At 37.6% G+C, this 26,840-nt stretch overlaps 1 protein-coding gene across 1 annotated transcript in view; it reads left to right on the forward strand.

The window, feature by feature from the left end:
• syt9b (synaptotagmin IXb) overlaps nucleotides 1-24,375 on the forward strand; it is a 44,002-nt gene extending 19,627 nt beyond the window's left edge. The window contains exons 4-7 of the mRNA XM_026946395.3: nucleotides 12,921-13,041; nucleotides 13,986-14,157; nucleotides 16,902-17,031; nucleotides 22,163-24,375. Of these exons, the coding sequence (XP_026802196.1) occupies nucleotides 12,921-13,041; nucleotides 13,986-14,157; nucleotides 16,902-17,031; nucleotides 22,163-22,234 (495 nt within the window). The 3' untranslated portion in view covers nucleotides 22,235-24,375. The remainder of the gene's footprint in view (nucleotides 1-12,920; nucleotides 13,042-13,985; nucleotides 14,158-16,901; nucleotides 17,032-22,162) is intronic.
• Nucleotides 24,376-26,840: the final 2,465 nt, after the last annotated feature.

Here is a 26,840-nt window from a genome sequence, read left to right on the forward strand (position 1 = left end):
AGCCAATTTGACACGGTTTGTTATATTAAGAACATTTCTCAAAAGGATGTCTCTGTAACATAATTAAAAAGTTTCCCAAAATTAAAATTTTCATATTAAATATTCACTGATCACATGATCACACCTCTAATGGAAACACCATAAAAAGTCCCGCCCTTCAGTTAGGTCTCCCCTATCATATGACAGCTGCTGACCCAGGGAGGGTGATGGCTATTCCGTTCTTCCTTCAAGGCATGTGAAACCAGCTGACCGCATCTTTTTGAACATGCAAATGACAAGTGAACAGTGTTTTGAGCATTCAGTGCTCCTGTTTGAATGAAACCTGCACCGTCATAACAACGTGAAAAAAATAAAACAAATGTTGTGTGAACATAAAGAAATTTCTCAAAAAAACAAAAATAGGCTTTTAAAACCAATTTACTGATTAAGCACTTTTGTATCTAAGAGCAGAAAAGCTGCTTCTCCAGAGCTCCTCTTTGTTAAAGTCCTTTTAAATTTTTATTAGGGGTGTACATCATATATTGGTTTTAAGGAAGCTGCTCTGTTGTGACGGCTTTAAAGCACGTTCACAAAGCTACATTATCATCCGGCCAAGTCTTAGCCTCAGACTCGCATTGGAAATCGATAGGACGAATTTGTGCATTGATAGAAGTGCCAGGTATAATTATACAAACCACAAACAAAATTGCATACTTTGACAGCAGCACCCAAAAGAATCGATGCATAATTGGATCAGAAAAGAAAGGATGCTTCAAATCTTCTCAATTTTATTCGCATAAGATTTTTTAAAATAACCTTTCAGAGAAGGTGCATCACCTCAGCAGCAAAGCCAGCTGACGCCTGCGTGGAGTTATTACGACCAGATCGATAACTGCTGAAGGACTTTGTATAGAATGTGTGCAGCTTAGAGTCGTGCCGCTATAAAGGAATAATCACTATGTGGCATCATGAAGAGGTTAATTACTGGAGCGAAAGCATGTAGCGTACAGCCGAAGCACATCTTCATTCGTTGCATCATTGGTGGTCTTGTAAAAGGCTGCAAATGTTCCATGTAGCATTTGAATATATGTGTCAGGACGCTCTTTTTCTCAATTACAGGAAATGAGGTCACTAATCTGCAGGCAAGCTGACATTAAAAGGAAGCAATGTTCTGAATGAATCTGAGATCCAGGCTAAAACGAGTGCTGAGGGTTTATAGCAAAGGAAATGGGAGTGTATATTTTAATTATTTATTTAGATTTTTTTTTGCTGTTGCTTGAAGGGCAGCCCTTAAATGGATTATTTCTTTATTATTTCTTCATTAGCATCATCGTTCATGATTATGAAGCCAAGTCACTGTGGTGTTCTCAAACGCATCCTTGTTAAGCAATAAAAATGGAGACTGGCCATGAAATTATGATAAGTGCACTGTTGTGATGCTAGCAGCTCTCAGCGATATTTCACTGTGGACTGTGAATGTCTGAAGGATAATGGGGCTGTAACGAGACTCTGGGTGCTTAGAGGTGTCACTTCTTTTAAAGGACGCATTCTGAACTGAAACAATATGCCGTATAAACATTTAGGAGCAGTTTACCCACAAGACTTCTTTTAATGAGTGCTCGGTAGGTTCGGCGAATGTGACAGCTCGGCCAATTAGTGTCACAGACTCTTGCCTTCAGCTTGTTAGTCGTCCTAACCATTTGTACCACAGAGGATTGTGTGTAACTGTGCGTAGTAAGTGTTGCAGAGCCCCATTCAAACAATGTTCAGCAGTGTTCAGGCAGAACTGTAGAAGCTAGATATCAACCCTGATCGCTCTCATGCTTCAAGAAAATAAAAGTATGTGGATGTTTGCTGATGCTCATGTATACTTGTTGTACATGGCAGCTTTGGAGGTGTTATTTGCACAGGGTTTGGCTTGATGGGAAAATTGGCTGATTCCATGATTGGTGTGCCATTTAGCGCTTGTAACTCTTAAAACGTAAAACTAAGAATCATTAAAAATCATTTTCCACCATTGAATCTTAGAAAACCAGCATTTAACTATTCAAAAAAAATGTTAACCCATCTCAGACAACTTTCAGACAATGTTCATTCTGCTCTTAATTAAGTAACTGTGTTGAAATGAAAAGCATCCTTGCTAATGGAATGAAGACATTCGGGGCAGTCTAATCCAGGGGTGTCCAGTGTTATCCGGAAAGGGCCGGTGTGGGTGCAGGTTTTCATTCCAGCCAAGCAGAAGCCACACTTGAGTCTATTGAAAGCCAAGATCAACTGATTAAACAGGTGGAATCAGGTGGGGCTCCTGCTTGAAGGGAATGAAAACCTGCACTTATTCTGGATCTTTGTGGATAAGATTGGACACCCCTGATCTAATCATTTATTTATTTTTATTAAATTAATAAATCACTCTAAAATTTGGGTAATGGATTTATATTTTCAAAGTGACCTCATCAGTCAGTTTTACAAAATCACTAAAAGGTCATGAAAAAAAAGAGAACTTGTACCTTTCGTCTTCCTATGATCTTCAGGAAATTTGCATGACTTGTGGAAAATTCCGAATATTTCATGGGGTGATTGTGTTCAGGTAACAAAGTTGATTGAATGTGAACTAAAAAGTACATTGTTCATAATGGATGACTCATGGAGAAAGATGTTTCAAGTATAAGTTGGATGGATTCACACATTAAAGTAATAATCATATGATTTTTGATGTATTGTAATAATTATATTTTAAGGTAAAGTGCAGTAGAGTGTAGTTTTAGTGGGTTTTTTTAACAATTTGTTATTTATCTGAAGCATGCATATACTGTTACGGTTGTTGTGAAGGTCACTACCTACGTTTAAATTGTTTTTTACATCTATATACATATTTTTAAATGTAATATCAGTGAGACACCTCAGTCATGGACTGTTACTAAATTTTTCCACATTATTACTGATGCTTAAAGATGAATAATGAATAATTGATAAGATTAGAATTTCAAATGTATTTATTTGAAAGACTTTGAAGCAAAATCGAATCCAAACATACTCTGTTTGGATTAGAAAAAAAGGCCTCTTTCAACGTTTGACGTTTCTAGCTTTCTAAAGAGGTTCTACTTGGAAGCTTTTGGAAATGACAAATCAAAGAACTCTAAGGTGCTAGATTTAACCTCTGTTTTTAAGAGTGTATGTATTCACAGAGCTTTGCAGTTTAGAGTTAAGAGTCTTGCTCAAAGGTTCAGCAGGAGTTCTCTGGTAGCCTTGTTCTATGAACAAGGTGCTGAATCCAGGACTGATGCTTGATTTCAGACTATTCTGCACATTGCCACAGCAACAGAGTTGGTTCTCAGCACCAAAAAAGCTCCTGGTCTGAAGCCAAGATTCAGTAACATCAGGGGCTTGGGGATGGCATCATTTTCTCACCATAACAACTCAAACAACTCAAGTTATTTAGCTGAACAGCATTCAGTAAGATACAGCAATCTAGTGCATAACATGACATTTATTTTAGTGGATATACAGTAGATGTTATACTGCATTGTATTTCAGATATATGTACTTAAAAGGTGATCACTGCAATTAAGGTTGCTGTTGCTGTCCCATTAGGACACTTCCTGGTCCATGAAGCTATTAAACAGAAACGGAAGATGCTCTTGTTTAATGGCTTCTAACTGATAAGCAAGGATGTACTGTTCCTTTGGAAATGTGCCAGCATGGTTATTAATTTGCCTAGCAAGCCGAACCCTGGGCAAATACCAATCACCTTATTCCCTGAGCACCATGAGTAACCATCTACATATTTTTATGCTTTATTAAGCTTTAGAGTGATCAGGGAAGGAGGATATCTACTTACAAAAACCTCCCACGTGTGATTACGCAGGCCGGTTATTAAAAACAGTTGGCTGATTTCCTGAACATATGTCAGTACTGTCATTTGCACTCATCCTTCATTGATGGCTCACCCCTAAGCATCTGTTAGCATTTGTGAAACATACAAGAGCATTGTAGGGGTGTTTGAAATATTCATGGTATGATAACCTAGTCTAAAAATATCAAAGTTCATATCATATATCACATCATATCATATCCTATCATATAATATCATATTATCCAATATCACACAAGCCAGTAGTTAAAAATGACAGGAAGCTCTTTTACAAAATCTTTGCACATTCTTATATACAGTATAATAACGTTTCCATAAAATCTCTTACACTTGGTCAGCAACACCATTTTATTCTGTGTGTTTGATATCTGTAGGGTATGATGATGTTAGGAACATACTAGGAACAGCAGAGGTAGCAATGTAAAGTGTTTAAAACAGTAGCAGATTACACAGCACTTGGCAGTTTTTTCCCATAAGTGTCCGGTGGTTACCGTAAAACCCTGCATAAACGCACACTCCAGGTTCTACCACAGCTGGCTCGATCGTGGTGCAGAAACAGAGGTTGCTGTAGTGTGATTTAGGGCAAGTGCAGAGGGAAGGGTAGCAAAACAAGACACAAAAGGGATGAGAACCACTGAGCTAAGGACCATCATCGGGTAAAAAGTGAAGGGGTAGACATTACATGACAGAAATGCATTTTAATCTGTATTTTGAAAAAGTCAGCGGTGAAGTAACCATCATATCACATCATATTCTGTGACTAACTGTGACACTGTAACACACCCCTATCCTGTAGTTATGCTAGGTTTGATTTTAAAGTCTTGTGACTTTCTAAACCACCAGTGGAAGCTTACTTTGGATCCCAGGGGTTTGCATCAAAGTGTCAGCAATCATCTGAGGCCTTTCCAGCGCTCATATTATATAGGTCATATCTGTTGGGACATGTAGCATTAGACCAGCCACAGTATGTACATAAATACATAAACCATTTTCAAGAGACCTGAGCCACATTTTCAAGAGACCTGAGCCACAGTATGTACATAAATACATAAATAATTTTCAAGAGACCTGATAATGTATATGACGTCCTACATGCAATAGAGCTTTATCTTTTATTAAACGATACATTTTGGAGTTGGATTCATATATGAATGTAGACGAGTTGTGAAGAAATTATGATTTTAGACATAAATAGTCTGAATTTGTTGATTTAAGTCTGCATGTGCTGAAGCTCAGTCCACAGAAGAATTAGAACTAGAGGATATTTGAAATTTGCATGTGGTTTCCTCAGTTACACTTTTATAAACAGCCGCATGGCACAAGTGGGCGTAAGAACCCCTGTGGTAATACTACAGAGGAAAGTATTTCCCTGTTCTTTTGAAAGGTGAAGGCAATGCTGAGTCTATGGAGGAAGAAGAAAATGTTTGCTGTTCACACATGCTTTTTAACCCTCTTGCTACACAGTTCTCACTGCTGTGATTACATTTCTGTTCACGTCACTACCTTTAAGCCTTCTAATCTTCACATTTAGAAGTTAAAACAAGACTAGAGGTAGGGCAGAGAGCCTCAGAATATATGGTAAATATTAAAATGTTTGTATGATACCAAGGTTAAGTGTTATATCAAACATTCAACAAAGATTAGATGAAAAAAGTAAACCATAAATATGATGAAACATTGCGGAAACCCGAGCTGAATTTACTGCTCAGATAATCGAGGTAGACATGGCCTAATATTCAAATTACCATGATTGATTGTACATCTCCCAACAGAGAGATATCAAACTTAAATATAAAGTTATTACAATGAGTTATGCTCACCATTTTTTTTCTTCACATTGCTTTCACTTGCTAGGTTATTTTTTTGCTTGCTAGTTTGTGTTCACTGCCTAGGTTACCTTTTACTCACTAGGTTAGCTTTCGTTTGCTTGTTTGCTTTCATTCACTAGTTTAGTTTTCTCTTGCTAACTTGCTTTCGCTGCCTAGGTTAGCATTTACCACGTAGGTTAGCTTTCACTCGCTAGTTTGCTTTGATTCACTAGGTTAGCTGTGGTTGCTAGTTTGTGTTCTAGCTAGTAGTGCTAGTTGCTAGTAGTGGTTGCTAGTAGTGTGCTAGCTGTTGGTAACTAGGTTGCTAGTTTGTGTTCACTGCATATGTTAGCATTTACTCCCTAGGTTAGCTTTTGCTCACTAATTTGCTTTCCCTCCCTAGGCTAACTTTTACTTCCTAAGTTGTCTTTCATTCTCTAGTTTGCTTTCAGTTATTAGCTTAGCTTTCAGTTGCTGTTTTGCGTTCACTGCTTAAGTCAGCTTTCATTTCCTTGTTTGCTTTACTTGCTAGCTTACTCAGACGCTAAGTGAATAATTTTGTTAAAAGCTATATTGCAGCTATAACCAACGTCAGCCTTGTGACTGGCTGGATCATGTAAGAATGTCTGCTTAAGATTAGAAATTCTGACATAGTACATGTAAACATTAGAATAGTCACTAATTATTAATCATACGGTTTGCACATTGTGACCCATTTGATTAGCATTAGCCTAATTAGAGAATCATAATGGATTTAGGTTCTGTGGTGCTTTAACTACCAGGGTTCATAAAAACAGGACTGGATTTGGATCTCTGACTAGCTCTTGGTTAGAGAATGAAGCACATGGATTTGTAAAGCCGGCTTTACGCCATACAATTTTTGTCCAGTCTATCATTAGAGGAACTTTATTGATCTTCATCAACATGGAGAACAAGTTATCACACAGTGTAGAATTATCACACAGTTATAGAATTCAGCCACGACTTTATTTTGTCAGTGTGACAAGAAATAATTTTCAAAGAGCACAGAAATTGTAGTATAAAACTGGCTTTAGATGCAACGCTGCCAGCAGTGATATTTGACATTTCTGAATTAAGTCTGAACTTTAAGCTGTCTGTCTTATTCAAGGTCTCTAATGGCAGCAGTCTTCTGACAAAACTCTGTTTACCTGACTGTTTACTTTCCACTGTTTACATTATTGGAAACTGTTTCTAGGTCATTGAGAGCATTTATCCTCATATTTCCACTAATCTGGTTTGATCAGTTTTATTGACATGGTTAGGCTTTGATCCATAGTTTGTATTTTATAAATGGGATCTGCATTTGACTTGGAATTGGCATGGTGAGTTACATTAAAGAGATAAAAATGTGTTCAAAAAAACAAATAAATTCCTTTGTCATTTCAAACCCAAACACAACATCCATAATAACGTTATGCTGTATGTAAATCATTGTTTGACCAGTTGCATTTGTCCTGTAATCCATGGGCCACGAATAAATAAAATACAAGCTAGTTAACGTACGTAAAGGTCAATCCATTCCTCCCAGCTAGAGAGTAGGAGACATGGAGACAGATATTGAAGGAGGAGTAAAAGGTCAATCGGGATGATTTACTGCTACTGAATGAGCTGTCAGGAATGTTCACCTCTGCAATAAGGATATTTTCCTGCCCTGAGATATGTGATGACATTTCTACAGGCACTCTAATCGCATACTTATACGAAGATATTAAAAGTTACACTCTTTGCAGTGCTAGTATACGTTTGCAAAGTTTATTGTGCTAGGATGTGATCTTGTTATGTTTGCATCAGTATTTCAGCAACAACATGACAATATGCTAAGTGATGTTAAGGCTACTGGATGAAATGTTCAGAGGTCAGAAGTCCTGAAATTCTTTACTTGTCATGGGTACACTTAACAATCTCACTCCACACCACCAGAGGTCCCCATCTTCTGAGTACTAACCTACTTAACGAGTAAACAAGTTCACCTGATTCCCATTATTTCCTCTTTCAGAGACACTCTATAAATATTTGTGAACTATATAAACACTTGTGAAGTCTTTCCTACTTTTGCCTACTTTACCTTCTCCATTTCTGATCCTTTTGTTATTTCCTGTTAGAAATTACGATATTTCGAATGTAGGATTTTTTAGCATGTTTGCTGTTTTTTACTTTCGGACCATACACTGTCATTGTTTGATTGTTACATTACTCATTACTACAGTAAAAGTGCAGTTACCCTAAATAAATCTTTTGGTAAAAGTTGTAGTTTCAAATTCTTTACTCAAACTGAAGTTAGAAAAGTGACCGAGAAATCAACAAACGTAGGTAGGGCTAGTTAAGGCTAACTAACAACAGCTTTATTCCTAATCGCTGAAATGTTAGCTAGCATTGATTACTCTATCTATGAAAACTAGCTGAATGCTAACCGCTTCTTTTGTCACATTTTTTGATCTGAGTATTTTAATTGTGAAATATTTATAACTATGTTTTGTTGTGTAACCCAGTAAAATTTAGTGAGGTTAAGATATGGTCTTTTTGCCATAGTACAATAATGATTTACAAAGTTTGTGCTAATGTTGTTTATTGTTCAGTAAACTTTTTGTGCATTTCAGTTCTAGGTTTTGTATATATAAGCATTATTGTTTTTTGATAAACAGCTTTGTGTGTTATTACACTACTACGAATATTACAACAATGACAAAATCAACAGAAAAATTTAAAAACCAGAAATGAAATTTTCCTTAATGATTGGTTGGTTGCTATTTTGACTTACGGGAATAGAACAGATGCCTGTTAAAGGTTATGTATTGTTTCAATAAATCATATAATCACAGAAATATTCATTAGGTCACAAAAGCAACACACCTTTCACCGTTGTTTAGCTCCAAGTTGGCTAACAGTCAGTGATTTCAAGTTAGCATGGTTACATTTATATTATTCTTACATGCTTCTATTCATTTCCACTTATCATAAGCAGTCAATGTCAGTATTTTGGGATGACGTACACCTTTAAGGGGTTCTTAAAACAGAATAAAAGGTTAGAGGAGCTCCAGAGGGACTTGTGAGTCCAGATAATCACCCAAGATGGACTGCCTGCACTCTCTCTCAGCCAATATTGAACCTCTGCACAACCGTGCTGTAATCTCATTGACGGCGCGCGAGTGACCATAATTTCACCGCTGACTTGATTTAAGTGCTTATGAGAATGGAGGCGACTGTTATCCTATAGTCTACAGACGGAAGGGCGTGATTGAGTTAGCGAGCATGAGAGGAGCGGTGGATTTGCAAGGCCCAGCCCTTAATGCCTAGCACACACAAAGAGGCTGAGTGCTAGAAACATTTGCACACCGTTAAAAACTGGTGAAACGTCACTTTGCTTTCCCACTAAACACTTCGGAGGCATGATCTTATAGGAAAAGAATCAACAATGGGGTGGTGGGATGCTACCCAGAGTGAAGCAGAGTTACTTCGACCGCAGTGAAGTCGATTATTTTCCTGTAGCATTATGTCCAAGGTGTTTTCTTCCTCTTATACAACAACAAAGAACACCTTTATTATCCTTTTATAGTTACATTTACAGGTAGTTCCTGTTATCACGTATATCATAACAGCTATAAACAGATGTTCCCTTAGCAGCCTCTCTTTTTATTTTCTGTTGAAGTTAATAAGAGGAAAACACACACCTCGTCACATTACAGAGAAACTGCAAAGCGCAAAGTCGAGCGGCGGAAAACTTACTGAATGTTGCATAGCCCTAAAACTGAAGACTTCTTCCATAAATGTTAAATAAACGTCTCCTCACAGAGAGCTTCATTATATCAATAAATGCAACAACATGCTTTTAATCTGTTTATTACTCTTAGACTATGTGAGCATCCGCCATACAAGTCACTGTGAATTAACCGTTTCTACAGGAATGACAAGGCCAATTTTTTTTTTTTTTTTTTTTTTGGCTATACACCATACTGTACAAGATGTTTGGGTTTGAGATCAAATGATGAATATGAGACTATAGATCAGAATTACTAGATGGAAATATCAGGAAGTGAAAGCTGAAATTCTGGTCTGTCGTCTCGTATTTATCTTTCGATCTCAAACCCAAGTGTCTTCAGTGTATAGCAAAAACAAATTAATTGGTCTTGCCATTCCAATGCTTTCAGAGGGCACTGTATATGTGCTTTATAACATATAATTCCATTTGAATAGTTAAACTGATAGCTTTGTATTCCAGAAGAGCCAAAACCCACAGTTTGGGCTAAAGTTAAATCCTCCCCTGGGTACCTATTAGTCATCATAATAGAGCAGGCAGCAACTGAAAATGAATGCTTCATTCTCTATTTTTAAATTGTTGCAAATGAAGCAACCCTCTTGCCCTTTTGCTAACGATGGAAAACACACTACAGACTAGAGGAAGTACTTTTCATAGGTGACCTTCCCCTTTATTTACAATGCACAAGAAATAACAAAGTTACTAAATTGTAGTTTGTGAATAGTGTTTCTATTAATGATGTGAATTCTTGCTCTTTTTGGCGAGTCAAATCATTTGGCTCAGCTTACTGATAAGACCTGACTCATGTGACTCATCATCAGTGGCTCACTGCCATTTTTTCCCCCACAACTGGACTTTGGAAGCAATTTTAGGTTCGAACCAGTCTTACCCTGGCTGCCTTGGATGTGGCTTTGTTTGTTCTTCACGACAATGCTGGACTTGTTAATGGTCAATTGGTAGAAATTGGTAGAAACTGGAAGAGTCTTGCAACTTTTGTGACATTCTCAGCTCCTGTAACAACCTGCGCTTGCAAACCAAGTAATGATATACTGTATTTAAATGTTGCTGACCATAATTTAATGTACATGTATTGCACCTGACTGCAGCTGCAGCATCGTTTCCCCCCTGTTGGGAGGTAATAAGCGTTGTTCTCAGTCTGACAGGTACAGTCAGGGGGACTCATCCTGATAATGAGCCTGTCTCTGCAGCTAGCCCTCCATGACCTTTCACTACTGATAAGAAATAAAATATCCTGCTGAGAGAAAGACCTGAGGGTCCTGAACCTCCCTGAACCTTCCTGAACCCCCATAACGAGGATTGTTTGCCTTAATACACACTTGGAGCTCTCTGGGTACACACAGGAGATGGATGTGTTAGGCAGGAACCCGGAATCTCAGTAGAAGTTGGCCTTTTGAATTGATATTTGTATTCTGTATGAGTACCTCAAGATCTCAGTATAGAGCCAACATGGCAATCGCTTTCATATATGACTGCATTAAGATGGTCAAGACTGATCCGACTCTTGGTAATAGTCAAAGTATGGACTCTAAAAAGCTCTTGGCTACGTTATCATGTGGTCTAATCTTGCAATTTCCATTAATGTAGGAATATCAGTGAATAATTAGGAGCCCATGGAAGTTCTTGTATCTGTGTGCTTGGGTAAGTGCCATGCGCATTAGAAAGCCATTTAAGCTACGCACACTGTGATTTACGACTTATGCATGTTTTAATATCTCTGTTTCTTCCATCCTGTTATGTAATTCTGTTGATGCACAAATAGCAACCAGAGCAGTGAAAGTGTGCAGATGGACAGTCTAAAGCTTGAGGATATCTCTGTTGCTAGATTTCGAGTCGAGACCAAGATGTTTATCAACTGCAATCAAGACAGGTCAAGATCAAGACCGAAGAATATGAAACCAAGATGCAAAACAGACAACCAGCTCTTTGCGTCTTTGTTTCATGTGAAATTCTTAATGGTTTACAAATACAAACTGTATTATAGACAAGGACACTGACTTTGCTGTGCTTAGCAAACTGATATGAAGAAACAGCAGAAGGCAAAGCTAGAGGAGCGTGAAAGCAGATTTCCATTTCACAAAATAAAGTGAATTAAAAATCTAAGTCTTTCATAAGAGAGTTTTTTAGATGGTGGTTCCCTGTTCTTGTTGTGAAGTTTTTGAGACCAAGACTTCGTTTTGAGCTCAAAAGAAAATGAGCTCACGCTCTAGCGCAAGGAAAGTGGTAGCTCAGTGGTTAATATGTTGGACTCCTGATCGGAAGGTTGAGAGTTCAAATCCCAGCACCACCGAGCTGCCTCTGCTGGGCCCTTGAGCAAGGCCCTTAACCCTCAACTGCTCAGTTGTATAAATGAGATAATTGTAAGTCGCTCTGGATGAGGGCGTCTGCCAAATGCTGTAAATGTAGTGCAAGATCAAGGTGCAGTATTAGTGAACTAGCTAGCAGTGCCATGATATCAGAATTCAAACAGTGTATCATAAGCACACAGGAAATTGAACATTTTATATATAGTGCAGGCATGTGATATACAGTCAGGTCCATAACTATTTGGATATCGACAAAGTAAGTTATTTTAGCTGTCCCACAGTATATTGGAGTTAAAATTAAATATTGAATATGAACTCAATGTGTAGATGTTCAGCTTTAATTTAAGAGTATTTATGTCCAAATGAAAGGTCGCGGAATTACAGCACAAATTATACCCCCACACAACCCTTTTCATTTTTTACATGACAAAAACTTTTAACAAGTGTGTAGATTTTTTTTTGTACCCACTGTATGCACTGGAAAAAGGTGTCCGAATTCTTATTTCCCCTCGCTGTATATCAGACTGTTACTCAGCCGTAGCGTTCATTACATATAGAGTGCTTGCCTTTTTATTCTTAATCAAAGCATTTCTGAGTTTCTGTGGAGCCACGGTGTGTTGTTCTTGTGAAAATTGTGCTATTTTAAGAGAGGCGTTAATTAATTAGAGAGCCCCGCTCCTCCTGTGGGTGTGAAATGGAAAACTAGAGCATGGAAAGGTGCAGGATTCCCTGATTGGGGAAATGCCTCTGAAAATGGTCCCACACAACTGACTGGTCACTGTAACAGAGTCCAGATTTCCTCAGTCACTCCATTGGATCAGAATCTCTCAGAGGAATCCACTGCATCCCTGCAGGACAGCTGTAGCTCCAGCACCTGGGTGTTCCAGCAGCTGGGTGTTTTCTTTTTGTCTCAATCAAGGATCTCATCTGGATTTTTCACACCTTCAGACAAAAGTGTGAGAGGATGTTGTTGCTTATCTGGCACTGATAATGAGCTCAGAGCGATTTGTTTCTCAGGGTGTTGTGTGATGAATTAGAAGGTACTGGAGATCATTTGCATTGACAATGTATGGGAACGTTGTACCATAATACTTGTTACGTTTGCTCACATTAGAGGTCGTTAGTTGTTGAGTATATTTGTGTGTGCTGTGATTATCTTGCAGGATAACGTGGACTTGGGCGACCTGATGTTTTCACTCTGCTATCTTCCGACCGCGGGCCGACTGACCATCACGATCATCAAAGCCAGGAACCTGAAAGCCATGGACATCACAGGAGCCTCAGGTATTCCGAGTCTTCATTATAACCTCTATAAAGGAAAATCCAGCCTGAATGTCTTGCACAATAGTCTTTATAATAAACATGTGATCTTCAATGGCACCCAAGATTTATTTTCTAATGAAATTGTTGACTAAGGCGACATTTATTTAGTTTAAACTACTTTTCATCGACATGGTGACACACTCATTCACACCTACGGGAAATAGGAGGAGACGAGTGACACTCAGGGTCACCACCGTATCGCCAAAATGGAAATTATACTTTACTTCTAAAATTTTGTTTATTTACAAAAAACTAGAATTCCAAGATGTTAAAAAGAAACGTGGATGTATCCTGCAACAAGACAAAATTAACAGAAAAATAGTGTGAAATGACATTTTGACATGACCGTCTGAGTCTGCAGACCTAATCTGAAGAATTTCATTGTAAGACAGCTGGCAGAGATACAAGAAGAATGCCAGGAAGAATCCAAAAGCTGCCCAGAGGACACAACAGAGGATGCAGGCAGTTGTAGAAGTGATTAGATAATAGTCATGAAATTCAGAAAGAGAGATTTAAACATTTAAACTAATATTTAAACTATATAATATAACTATAAATGAACAAACATTTGTATAAAAAAAAAAAAACAGTAAACTAAGTGTCTTGTTGCTATAAATTACATTAGTGTTCATTTTGTCCTAAGGGTATGCAAACTTTTGCACTTGACTTGTTTCTTATTTGTCTTATCACGCCATTGGGCGGGTGTTTGCTATGTTGACCACCTTGCACATTTGTCTGGATTTCAAAAAAAAAAAAAGGCATCCTGACATTTTACAAAATGTACTTTTTAGCAAACACAAAAGATTTAATTTCAAGGTCAAGGGTTTCTATATCAAATTATGTATGTGTATAAATTAAATTATTGATCATTCAATAGTCTGTTTGATATTTCTGATACATTTCAGACCCTTACGTGAAAGTCTCCCTCATGTGTGATGGACGGAGACTGAAAAAGCGAAAAACATCTACCAAGAGGAACACTCTGAACCCTGTTTACAACGAAGCCATAGTTTTCGATGTCCCTCCTGAGAACATAGACCAAATAAGTCTGTTAATAGCAGTGATGGACTACGATCGGTAAGAAACCCTATATGCACTACAGTTGCCATGCCAAGATTTTTCCTTTTTTTTCCCTCAGAAGCCGATAAGTTCTGCCCAGGGTCAAAGCCAGAACTGTGGAGGCGTCTCATTTAAAAATCTTTTGGCTAAACCCAGGATTTAGTAGCAGTGGCAGATGTACTCCTCTTCTTCTCCTACAGAGTGAGCAAAAAATGCACTCTGAACTCTACTCTGCATGCAACAACAGATTCATATCATGCATAAAAATGTTGCCCAGATTTTTCCACTGACCGCTCATCTAATGGAGCCTGTTGGAACCAACAGGACCTAATGGTTTTGAACGTAGATTGTAGATAATACTGTCAAAAACAAAACCATTGTAGCTGATTACATTCCTATAACAGCACATCGCAACATGTTTTATTCTTCTCATGCTACAGCAATCTAACAACATTTACCATTTTTATTTGTTAGACAATAACAGTCAAACTTTTTATCCATTTATAGTTATATTTAATTTGTAGAAAGTCTACAAAACGAGCTTTTGTTACCACTTGCATTATAAGACAGCTATAAACAGTTCTATTGAAGTTAAAAGACAAAATAAAATGCAACTTTTGTCATTTCCAAAAAAAAGGAAATTAAAATTTCATAAGATTTAATAAGTCTACACTCTAAAAAGTAATTATGGCCTTATGCAGCATTTACATATTGATATAATGTCCATGTTACTATAATAACTTTTTGTAAATGTATGTATTTCTGTTAAATGAATGTTAATATAAATAATTAATTACATAATTATGTAAAAATGCATGTCGATCTATGAATTACTATTTCTAGTCTAAGATCTCGGATGGACAAAAAGAAGAAAGGAACAAAGACACAGAGAGATAAAGGGAAGGAAATGGTGTGGGCGTTAGCTACAAAGTATTGTTAAGAGTGAATATTTTATGAGATGATATCATCTGGCGAACATCCCTATCCTCCCATCCTCAAGGCCACTCAGCCTCTCCTCATCGCTCACTGGGAAACACACATTAATGTCTCAATCAAGAAGCGCTCCAAGTAGCACACTCGATTTCAAACGAGATGGACTCTGTGATGTCTGGGGACGTTAAAGAGCATTTCTGAGGAAACCCTGCATATGGGAGAAGCATTTAAAGCCGCCTGTATCTCTGTATTGATAGAAAGAAGGAACTATGGTATTCTTCCTGGACAAAAGCCTGGCCAATTGTATTCTTAGAGAACAGCTTTCTGTGCACCTCTTTATATGTGACCTTTTATTCTGCATGTGTGAAAATCCGAATGGATGTCAAGAATGCCTAAATGTTTCATATTGGCATGTTGCTAAAGAGAAAATACGATAAAGGCTGATGGACGCAGTTTTTTTGAATTAATGATGAGGATACATTTCAGTGTGCAGTCCAGACTCTCCATGGCAACATTCAAAATGTCATACTGTAGTATTCGTACATCCAAATACTACATCACGTGTGGTTATATATATCGCTATACAGTATGCCTTCACTTTTGGGAAAACAAGGTTCTTCAAGGGTTCTTTGGATAGTTTTGAGCATGTCAGAAAGGATGTACTTGGAACTCTGTCAAACAGGAAGCCTTCTGTTGTGGAGTTCTTGTAATGTGTGGTGTGTTGAAGAGGCAGGATGAAAGTGCATAAAATCAGTGGGCTGTTAATGAAGGGTGTGTCATAATCCTTAGCATAGGTCAAAACACAGGCCGGCAGCAACACATAAGGATGATCTGCACTCATAACCGAGAAAAAAGGCGAGGGTCTAAAGCAGGAAGTAGAACTAGAACATTGAAAAAACAAGATCAAAGAAACATGGCTCATTTAACTTAATGCCATAAAGCATGATAATACTTCTCACTGAAACACAGACACAGGAGAATATAAGAACACAAGCTAGTCAAACGTGAACTGAAAACAGGTGAGAGCAATCAGGATATAAAAGAACAACGGGACAGAGGTGGAGACAAGACCAAAACGAAATATTTGGTCTTGTCCTGCGAAAAATCCTTCACATGGTCAAATTTTTGCACATATCACAATCAGAAATAAAAACTTCTGGCACTGTAAAATCTCATTACACCCCAAAAGTGAAAATTGCATCTTATTCCAATTCCACTCAAAGACTCATTGCCTACGTCTACATTTATACCTTAATCTACTTTTGGAAGAACAAAATTATTGCATAAAATTAAGTACTTTCTTCTAAATCTCTGCACTCGCCTGATCACTACTCACAACAGTGGAGAAATAATCACTGATTCTTACACTCACTTCTGTTCTATTGGCTAAATTGCTTGTTATTAGGTCATTTAAACATTTTAAACCTTTAAAACTCGACTGTTGCCTATACAGAATGTGTGAGTGCTCTTCTCTCTCTTTTCTTCATCCTTGATGATGATTTGTGGTACAAGAACATTGCAGACATTTTGACAGCAGATATCTAATTACAAACAGAATTAATTAGACTCATGTCAGTTTCAGTGTCTGAGGAAATCACACTTAGCTAATAAGCTACCTTTTAGCTACCTTTATGTTGACTGACATCACCTGAATAATTTAAGCTACTCTCAATCCCAGGCTTACAATATAAGGGGTTTAAGTATGCCATTAACAATAATATAAGCAGAGGTATGATTTATAAAGCTGAAGCTCACAGCACTCATGTTTATAGCTTTATAGCAAAGCACATCTGTGGTCTCAAATCAACAAAATCTTCTGTTGTTCACAGTGTCGGCCATAACGAGATCATCGGTGTGTGTCGAGTGGGGAACATGGCCGAGAGCCTGGGCCGAGATCACTGGAACGAGATGCTGACCTACCCACGCAAACCCATCGCCCACTGGCACCCGCTCATAGAGGTAATGATGAGAAACAATCTAAGACTACGGCTAAAGGGTTGTGATTTTACGTAGTTAATGCTCGGCTGTAAGCTGTCGGGACCTAACCCTGTGTTAGAATCTTAAAAACCAGACTCCTGAGTAGCACAACAGAAATGTGTTAGCCTTATCACTGGCTTTTCGTTGATTTTGAATCCTGATGATGACACAAAGCAGTGCAATTTGCTGTGCTGTCTGGGTGGGAGGGATCGTGTTAGTCTCTCTTCTGTCAACACTAGTCGATTGTGGACGTCTGTGAGCTCGTGTATGCGGAAGAGGGCAGATAGCGCTTTGCTTTAAGTGTGTTACAGGTGTGTGTGCTTGACATGTCTCAGAGGCAACACATGCTAGCCTTCACCCTCCCCAGTTGGTACATAGTTAGTGGGTGGGAATTGACAAAATGACCAATTATGGAGAAAATGAGGTAATAATCCTCAAAAACCAATGGCCTAGGAGTCTGCATGAGGTCTGTTGTGTTTTAACACTTATCGTGTGTATAGTGCCTCAACATGCTTGTATTTTTTTAAGTCTCTTGTGCTTTCTTTTATTATTTATTTTATGTATTTTTCAGCCTGAATTAATTTGAGTTCCCATCTGTTGTTAACATCTGTTGTTTTAACAGATGTGCTTTCTAAATAAAAATGAGTTCACCTGACTGGACACACTTCAGACATTTTCAGATATGAAAAAACTAGCTGCAATCCTAATTAATGACTTCTGGCTGTTAATGTCAAATATAAAAATATTTAGTCAATATTCAATATCTAGCAAAACCTGAATGTAGCACTTAGATAAAAATGTGAAATATGATTAAACACTGATTAAACTCCAGCTGAGTTTGATGTTGAGATGGCCATGAGAACTCTCTGGGTGTGGCCTAATATTCTAATTAACACTTGATTGACATCCCTTTGTAAGACTGCTAGCTTCCAGCAGAACTATACATAATGGCACAAGAAAGTGACATCACCTACATGTACTAATGAACCGGTGATCACAGTAGCCTAGTTTAGATTTCACTCAGTTTGAGTTTGATTGCAAACTTTCTGAGACTCAAAGAGAAAGTTCATGTGCAACATATAGTTTTAGAAAAAAATAATGTATGAGGCACCAGTTTGTAATTGGTGATAGTAAAGAAAGTTTAAGCTTAGATTAGCCCTGCCTACTTTAGATTGAAAAGGAAGACATTTTGGCTACATGTATCTATTGGAAAGTTGCTAACAATTCATACTTTGTGTAATAATTCATACTTATCCATACCATAAGACCAGCCCAAAACAAGCCGATCTTTAGGAATGAAGTTAGCTCTTCTATTAAGACTATGGATGCAGAAAAAAACAAACAAACCATAGCTGAAGTTCCTGACACCAACACCAAGCCTCTACCCAAATCTTACAGCATGCTGTTTCTAATAAGTTGTTTTGTGTAGTAACAATTTCCTTGCTAACATTTCACATGACCTAGCTCAGGGCTCCATCCCAAATGGTTGTTGACATCAACATCACGTCTCGTGGTTTTATTTAGTGTATCATTTTACACGTGCTGTGCAGAATAGGCTATAACTTTATATGGCTTCAGTTCGTGGATGAGTAAACAAGGTAAATCAAACATGCTATAAAGGTTTTCTCAAATATAATATAAACCCCATTATGTTAAAAGTAGACATTCAGTCCTGCATTTAGTACTGATCAGACGGGAATCAGATTTCCGGGTATATGTCTCTTAAGTAACGTTGCCGGAGGACGTCTGTAGTAATTATGATCGATTCGCACGGGATAAGTGATATCTGGATAAATCACAATCTACACGTAGTCATTATACCAAAAGTTCCATTCATACCAGTGCACCATTTATCTTTAATACAAATTGACTGATTTGACTTTTATTATAACCTTATTGTTGTAAGGCCGCGTAGGTTGCGTTTGATGATTATTGGTTAGATGTCCAAACATATGTATGTAGGCTATGCCTGTGCTAGGAATTCAGTGACTTACTTATGTGTAGCTTCTCTGACATGTCCTTTTAAAATGTCATCTAAATATTAATGTTCTGCATTAAACTTAGATAATATTTGGTTTCCATATGGTTTCAGAGATGATAGAAAAGATCGAGTGCTTCCTGGAGATGTCTCCATACTAAAAAAAGATTCCCACAGGATATAATCTAATCTTTACCAACGTGTAAATTCGGATGGGATATACGTACATTACCTGTGGTTATTTCTACACTTAGTTTTATAGATGGTATAAGACAGAGAGATCTTTCCAGAAGCAGGAACATGCGGTCTGTGAAAATGACTGACATTACGGATTTGGACGTAAAATCTGCAATACACCAGAAAAATTTATAACCAAGCCTTATGATGTTATGCTGCTCTCATTAGAATGAGAGAAGTACAGCTTAGCTAGCTAACCCAGACTAGGCTTTTAACCAGCTAGCATGTCTATGCACTATCAGTAGTTTTGGAGGAAGTTTCTAACATTATTGACAATGTATTTTCTTTATTTTTTTTTCTTACCCCACTTATTCCGAGACACGTGAAGCCACCAAATCTTTTTGAGCTGCTGCTCTGTATTAGCAGCTGAACACATGGAGTAAAGTGCTAACTGCCCTCTTCCGCATACATGAGCTCACAGATGCCCACGATTGGTTAGCAACACTCTGACTGAAAGTGAGAATAACACCATCCCTCCCACCCAGAGAGCACGACCAAATCCGCGTTCTTGGACTCACAGCCATAGATGACTGTCATGACATAGATGTATTGTCAAGATTGAAATCTCAGACATGTCTATGTTAGTAGAAACACATCTGCCAGGTCTAATAGCTTTACAAAACCTACTATTTTATTATATAAAGGGCTACGTACAGCCTTAGAAAGATTATATTGGGGTTGGATTGCAAGAAAGGAAACGTTAAAATATTGGTTCTGCTTAGAGTGAGCTGTGACTTAGCTATGTTATAGTTCAGATGTGTCTTAAAATGTAGGTTAAATTGAATGAATAAGTGAATGGAGAGGAAAATAGGTTTAAAACAATGGTGTTGACCCTAAAGAAGGCTCGAGACCCATGTGAAACATAACAGCCTGTGTTTACTTCTGAGCTCTTTTGACTCCGCACAGCCCCAGAAAGACTCAACACGTTTTTATCTTTCCTCTTCAAGGCTTTTCACACAGTGCTTCTCTAGAAATCTTAGCCATGTGCAGCTGACCTCTTGTAACCTCAGTCTGTATTCCTCGATAATTCAATTCCCCAGCTACTCCAGCCAAGGTTAAATACTCTGCACCTCGCCTTTCTTCAGCGCATAAAAGGGACTTTATTTTGATGTCTGTTCAAGCTCTATTCATACGACAAGCTTTGAAAAAGCTGAGCACAGCCAAGAAAGCCAAAGTGAAGCCGGGAAAAAGAAGGGAAATCAAATAAGGGATGCTGTTTGCTTGGCTAAGAGGAAGAAAGGGAGGTAGGGGCTATCATGGGCGTTCCTCACGAGGGCAACGGACAATTTAGGATCAGGGCTGAAATAACACCCACTAAAGATCTCAGCACCCAGAGGGTAATTCCAAAAAATTGAGTTAAAGTGCTGAGTTGATAATTATATTGCACTGGCTCATTGCTCTCTTTGGTATGTGGAGTCAGACTGATTCTTTTAAGCTCCAGTGCATTATTCAGGGGAGTACGTAGATCTGATTAGGCTTTTCCAATAATCAGTACTGGTTTGAGATGGAAAGATGTTCATTGAGCATATATATATATATGAATTAAAAAGATAGGACTTTCAAACGGCCCTCAAAAGGAAAGTTTTGCCAGATATCCTGTCAAATCCTGTAGCATTAACAGTAATGATTATGTAAGGAATAAAACACAATAAGGCATGCTGTTATAAGGAAATAATTAACCAACACAAATCAGAGTTACTGTTACCCTCCTGAATTATTATTATAATTATTATTACTTATTCTACAGCAAGTTCCAATGATTTCAATGTTTTATTTATTAAAGAATGACAAGTCATACTTTTTAAATGTTTATAGTTACATTTAATGTCGTGGAATGTCCGCAAAACAAGTTCCTGTTACCACTTACACTATAACAGCTATAAACAATCTTTTCCTTACCAGCCTCTGTTTCTAAGATGAAAATATGCATCTTGTCATGCTGGTGAGAAACCAGAAACCTCAGAGGCTTCCATTACTGTACACTGTATACTGTCAATGCATAAAAGACGAAAGTACACAAAACACTGGATACAAATGCACAGAGAGTTTAAAAATAAGACATAATGAAGATTAATGACTCAGAGCAATGATTACACTAGTGAATTAACTAAGATTTTTGAGAAACAAGACATGAAAAATACATACACACAGAATAATTAACTAGACATGAGGAACAGGTGATATAGATAATGCACAAAACCAATGAACAAGAAAGGAATGGGAAAACAAACACACGTGAATGAACTCAGAACAAGCAGCATTTGCTGTGATGCATGCTGAGAGAGGTAATTCAGAACAGACTTTCCCATGAAGAAAACTTAAAGTTACAGCTTTACCTCTGACTCTTACAAAGCACTGACACTGGAGACTCCTTCCATACATGTTAAATAAACGTCTCCTTACAGAAAATGTCACAATATCAATGAGTGCACACATTTTTAAAATCTGTTTATGATGAGTCTGCCATACAAGTCTCTGTGACTATAGAAATGCTAATGTATTAGAAAAAGTGAATTGTTATATAGAAAATTATATTTATAAAAAAAAATGATTCAGCACCTTCTGACAAATCAGAATGGAGAATTCAACAGTGCTGTGATATAATTTTGAAATATAAACTTTCTCTCAGAATTTCCTGCCTGGTTAGCTTATGGTAGTTAGCTAGACTTCATTAAGATTAAGATTCGCTAAGGTTAAAAAATTAGCATTAGCAGTGAAAATGTACAAATATGACTTAAAATTAGACATGCATGACGTATAAAAAATGTGTGAAATGTAATGTGAAGTGTTTAAAACGCATGCAAATGTCACATGAATCATGTAATTCTTCACTTGTGCCAGTGGTCTAAGCAGGTGCTAGGAGCCTTAACTTGACCTCTTAACTCTCTTCTCTTCCAGTGGAGCAGTGAGGGAAATCCCGGAGGAAGCCAAGGCTCCTGCAACTCCCTCAAAACACCACCATCACCCTGACACATCCATCTGATCACAGCTCACAGCTTTGGAGAAAAATGGTGGGAGAGTGAGACATCTCAGCTAAAGGTCGCTCAGAAAGTGTGCACACACTTGATAAGGTGGTGCACACACACACAAAAAAAAAAACAAAACACTGGACTTTTTCTCATGGGGAAAGGGCGCGTGTCTGTTCTACTGCATGTCAAAGTGACTGTGTGTGTAGGCTTCTGTTAAAAAAAAAAAAAAATTCCTAACACGGTTACAGTTTTGTTTAAACTCTATTTGAGAGGTAAGTATTTTTGACATGTTTTCTGTATCTGTATAACACATTGTAATAACTACTTGATGTTTTTGAGTGCAGTGCATGGCCTCTATTTTGTGTAATTTTGTTCTTATGGTATCAGATTTTACAGTGTTAAATCATTCTGTATGAAAATACATAAGAAGTACAATAGCAAAGTTGCTGGTCGTGATTACTGCGTATGAGAATGAACTCTTCGGACACATAAGTAGGAAAATAAATCCCGATAATATGAGTATTAATGAAATTATGACTAATAATTTGTGTAGCCAGATAACCCATAAACGCAGCCACAGCTGTACAAGTAACACTGTGTGTTTTGGCGCCATTTTATATTTTCCCTAATACCTGCGTAGTCACAACAAACCTTTACATGGAGCTACAGTGTAACTACAAGGGATTTAAGCGCTGGTTATAGATGTAAATTACAGTAGATCATTTTATGAAAATACATGTATCCATCGATTTTGACAATATCTACACACTTGCTACACAGTAACTATCCAAAAAATGGTACCTTTTTAATGTAAATGCTGTATAATATTTGTTAAAAAACCACAGAAAAAATGCCATGTTATGTAAATTTATTTGTCAGTACATACAATGCAATGAACCAGGAACTGGATAGGTCTTATATATTTGCATACATATTTAAATACTGCAAAAATACAGACAGCTTGTAGTCTGACCTTTTAGTTGAACTGAATTTGATTTGTACATAATTGCATAATATGTACTACTGTATCTTTAATCCATCTATAACACTGCTTAAATCCTGAGAAATTACCTTATTTACCTCCTCTGAACTTATGAACTACCCCTGGCTGTCCAAATAAAAGAATCACTAGTTGTCTTCAAATGAAGACTAAAGACCTGAAGGGCCGATGTGTCTGATGACAGGAAATAGAAATATCTTGCCATGCTGTATCTTCTTCTAGGTTTATGTCCTTGTCCCCTGGCTTCTCCAATAAAGCAACAATGCATACAGCCTTGGAAGAAGCAACATACAAGCTTCAAACTTTGACAAGGGAATGTCAGCAATGTGCCATAATACCTTTTATAAACAACACAAAAACTGTGCCATCATGTAACCACAGCTGCTGATATATTACAGTGGCAGAACTGAAATATTTTATTAAAGTTACAAAGAATTATTTGTGGGTGTCTAACGAATGCCTTCCTTGTTTAATTGCATATTACCGGATACCAGCTTCAATGGTGAGAAACAAGATTAAACAACTAATTGGTATCATGATTTTTTTTGCCTTACATAATGAAATGACAAATTGTTTATCACCACCATCTGGCATCCACCCAAAATATTCAGGAATCCCACTTATCAATTTAATTGTCCCGTTCACACTGTGATTATATTTGGCATATCTCCTCACCAACCTGAAGACTAGTTGATGTCCATCTGTCCAGTTTTGGTGAGCCTGTGTCCACTATAGGCTCAGATTCATATTTTTCCCCCATCTACCTCAAGGTTTAACATTCTGACATCAGTGTTGTGCATTCTGAGATGCTTTTCTGCTCACCATGGTTGTAAAGAGTAGTTATTTGAGTTACTGTAGCCTTCCTCTCAGCTCAAACCAGTCTGCCCATTCTTCTCTGACCTCTCTCATCAGCAAGGCATTTCTACTCACAGAACTACTGGTCCCTGGATGGTTTTTGTTTTTCGGATTCTGTGTAAACTCTACAGGCCATTGTGCATGACAATCCCAAGAGATTTCTGAAATACTCAAACCGGCCCATCTGATATCAACAGCCATGCCCCAATCAAAGTCACTGAGATCACATTTTTCCCCATTCTGATGTTTGATGTGAATATTAACTGAAGCTATTGGCTTCAAGCAAAGTGCTTCTGAGGCTGTTTTCTCATAAAGAAGAAAATCTGGAATCTTTGCCTAATTTTTACTACATCCACAGCAGTACACTGCTGTTCCTATATATATATATATATATATATATATATATATATATATATATATATATATATAGATATAGATAGATAGATAGATAGGTATAGATATAGATATAGATGTAGATATATAAAAGATAAGGTTTCACTTCTCATAAAGTGAGAGAAGGAGAAGAAAGAATAGAATAGATTGGATTTTCCTCTTGGGAGCATTGCGACTTCCTTTCACAGGCGGTACTGAAATCACTTCTCTCCTTATTTACTTCACTGGCGGGACTCTGTGTTCTGCTCATGTCTTTGATTGCACTTCATTATTTTATTTTCTCGTGGCCTTTTCTCACATAGTTGTTCCTCTCTCTGAGGTCTCAAGGAAGGGATCCAAGGATGAGACTTGCTGAATGAGACATCCTTGATCGATTGTACCACCTGTAGTCCTAACATACACTCCAAGACTGGAGACATGTGTGTCCTCACTCTGCAAGACTCTTCTCTCAGTACTAATTCATTTCTTCTTGCATCTTTACTTCCTTAAAGTCCTTCATGGTTGCTGTCCAGACAAATTGTGTGATCAAACCCCAAACACCAACACCTGCAATGTTGCCAAATTGGCCATTTTTGTTCCCAGTCAGCCCATTTTAATCCCACTGGGAAGGAAAAAAAAAATCTTTGCTAGTGGATATAACTGAGCAACTGAATTGATTGGGATATAAACTGTGATTAGGCTTAGAGTTGCCAATCAAACTGACATCCACGACCTTTCATCAAATCCTGCTGCACAAAGGGTTCCTGATGTGTTTTGCAGTGTGGGTTCAGATCCACAGGAAGAATGGAAGTTATTTAAAATAAAATCAATCACACGCTGCGCCGTAGCAGGGTCAGCAGGAGATGGCGGATGTGCTCCTGCCATTAAACAGGTGGTGCTCACAATTACTGACAGCAGGCAGTGCGTGTTTGCTGATTACCCACATCAGTTTGAAAACTGTTGCCATCTTCTACCTGAAACTTCCCAGTGTTTCCAAAGTGCAGAAACAATGTTAGCTATACAGGCAATATAGACAACGATAATATAAATGCTTAAAATACAGATGTTAGAAGTCCATTAGTGTTGCGCTGCATTGTTCTCACCACTGTGGATTAATCTGAAGGCTGAGAGGCAAGTAATACCCATTCAAAAAGAATTCAGGGCCGCGTCTCAATCCACATTACGTGCACTAAGTACCGGTGTACTGGCAATGCCCAAACCAGAAGATTTAATTATATGTGCTTCCGTTATTGAGGTCTCCTCACTAAGGTTATCTAAACTATATTGGACAGAATATTACTGGGTTGAGGTCAGGGCTCTGTGCAGGACACTCGAGTTCTTCCACTCCAACCTTCACACACCATGTCTTCATGGAGCTCGCTTTGTGCACAGGGGCATTGTCATGCTGGAGCAGGTTTAGGCCTCTTAGTTACAGTGAAGGGAAATTGTAATTCTACAGCATACAAAGACATTCTGTATTTATTTTGTGGTTCCACCTGTGTAGAACCACATATGGGTGTGATGGTCAGGTGTCCACAAGCTTTTGGCCATAGAGTATAATTTTATATGGTTATTTTTTAAGACATTTACATTTATATTTAATGCGTTTACATTTAAGACATTTACATTTATTTAACCCTTTTCTATAACCTTATAGAGGCAATGATTTCATTTGAGCCCTGTCAGAACTGCTATATTCCACACAACTTCTACTTCTGAAGTACTGTTTTTGAGGGTAAGCTAATAGCTTATTTCAAATTAAGAGCCAGTTTCACTCACAGTGAATTACTACCTGCAGGAAGACGGTGAGTGACCTGATTAGGTTATAAGTGGAGTAGGTTTACTGGAACCAGGCCTGGACTGTCCATTAAGCCATATATGTAACTGCTTTTTGCTCTTGTGTAATTTTTTTTCTTCTTTATTGCTATTAACCCCATTTAACTCAAATATGTGCATGTTTCAGAGCAATGCTAAGTGTTATTTAAGGTTAATTTTGTGCATTTTATCATTTGTTATGGTTAATTTACTGTGACAGTGTCCTTGTGAGTACTGGTGAGTGATAGTTTGCAATCATTTTATAAGTTGTTCATGTTTACAGGTATGGCTTGACAGAGAGCATGGTATGACTCTATTAGGCTATTACTGCTTGGTGGCCTAGAGACTTTAACTAAGCTTCTGAAAGCTTTTTTTTTTTTTTTAGCTAAAGTAATATTGATGATGCTCAAGTTAGCTACTGTGTATTTCTAAATTTTTTATGATGTTCATAAGTTCTGTAAAATTGCTAGGGAGATATTTAGGCTAACATAACACTGATACATTAGACACAGAAATGTGTGCACTGGGTGTATGAGTGCTTTGGGAGTAAAATTATATTCGACAG

This window comes from Pangasianodon hypophthalmus, chromosome 7, assembly GCF_027358585.1.
Source record: "Pangasianodon hypophthalmus isolate fPanHyp1 chromosome 7, fPanHyp1.pri, whole genome shotgun sequence".
Classification (NCBI taxonomy): Eukaryota; Metazoa; Chordata; class Actinopteri; order Siluriformes; family Pangasiidae; genus Pangasianodon; species Pangasianodon hypophthalmus.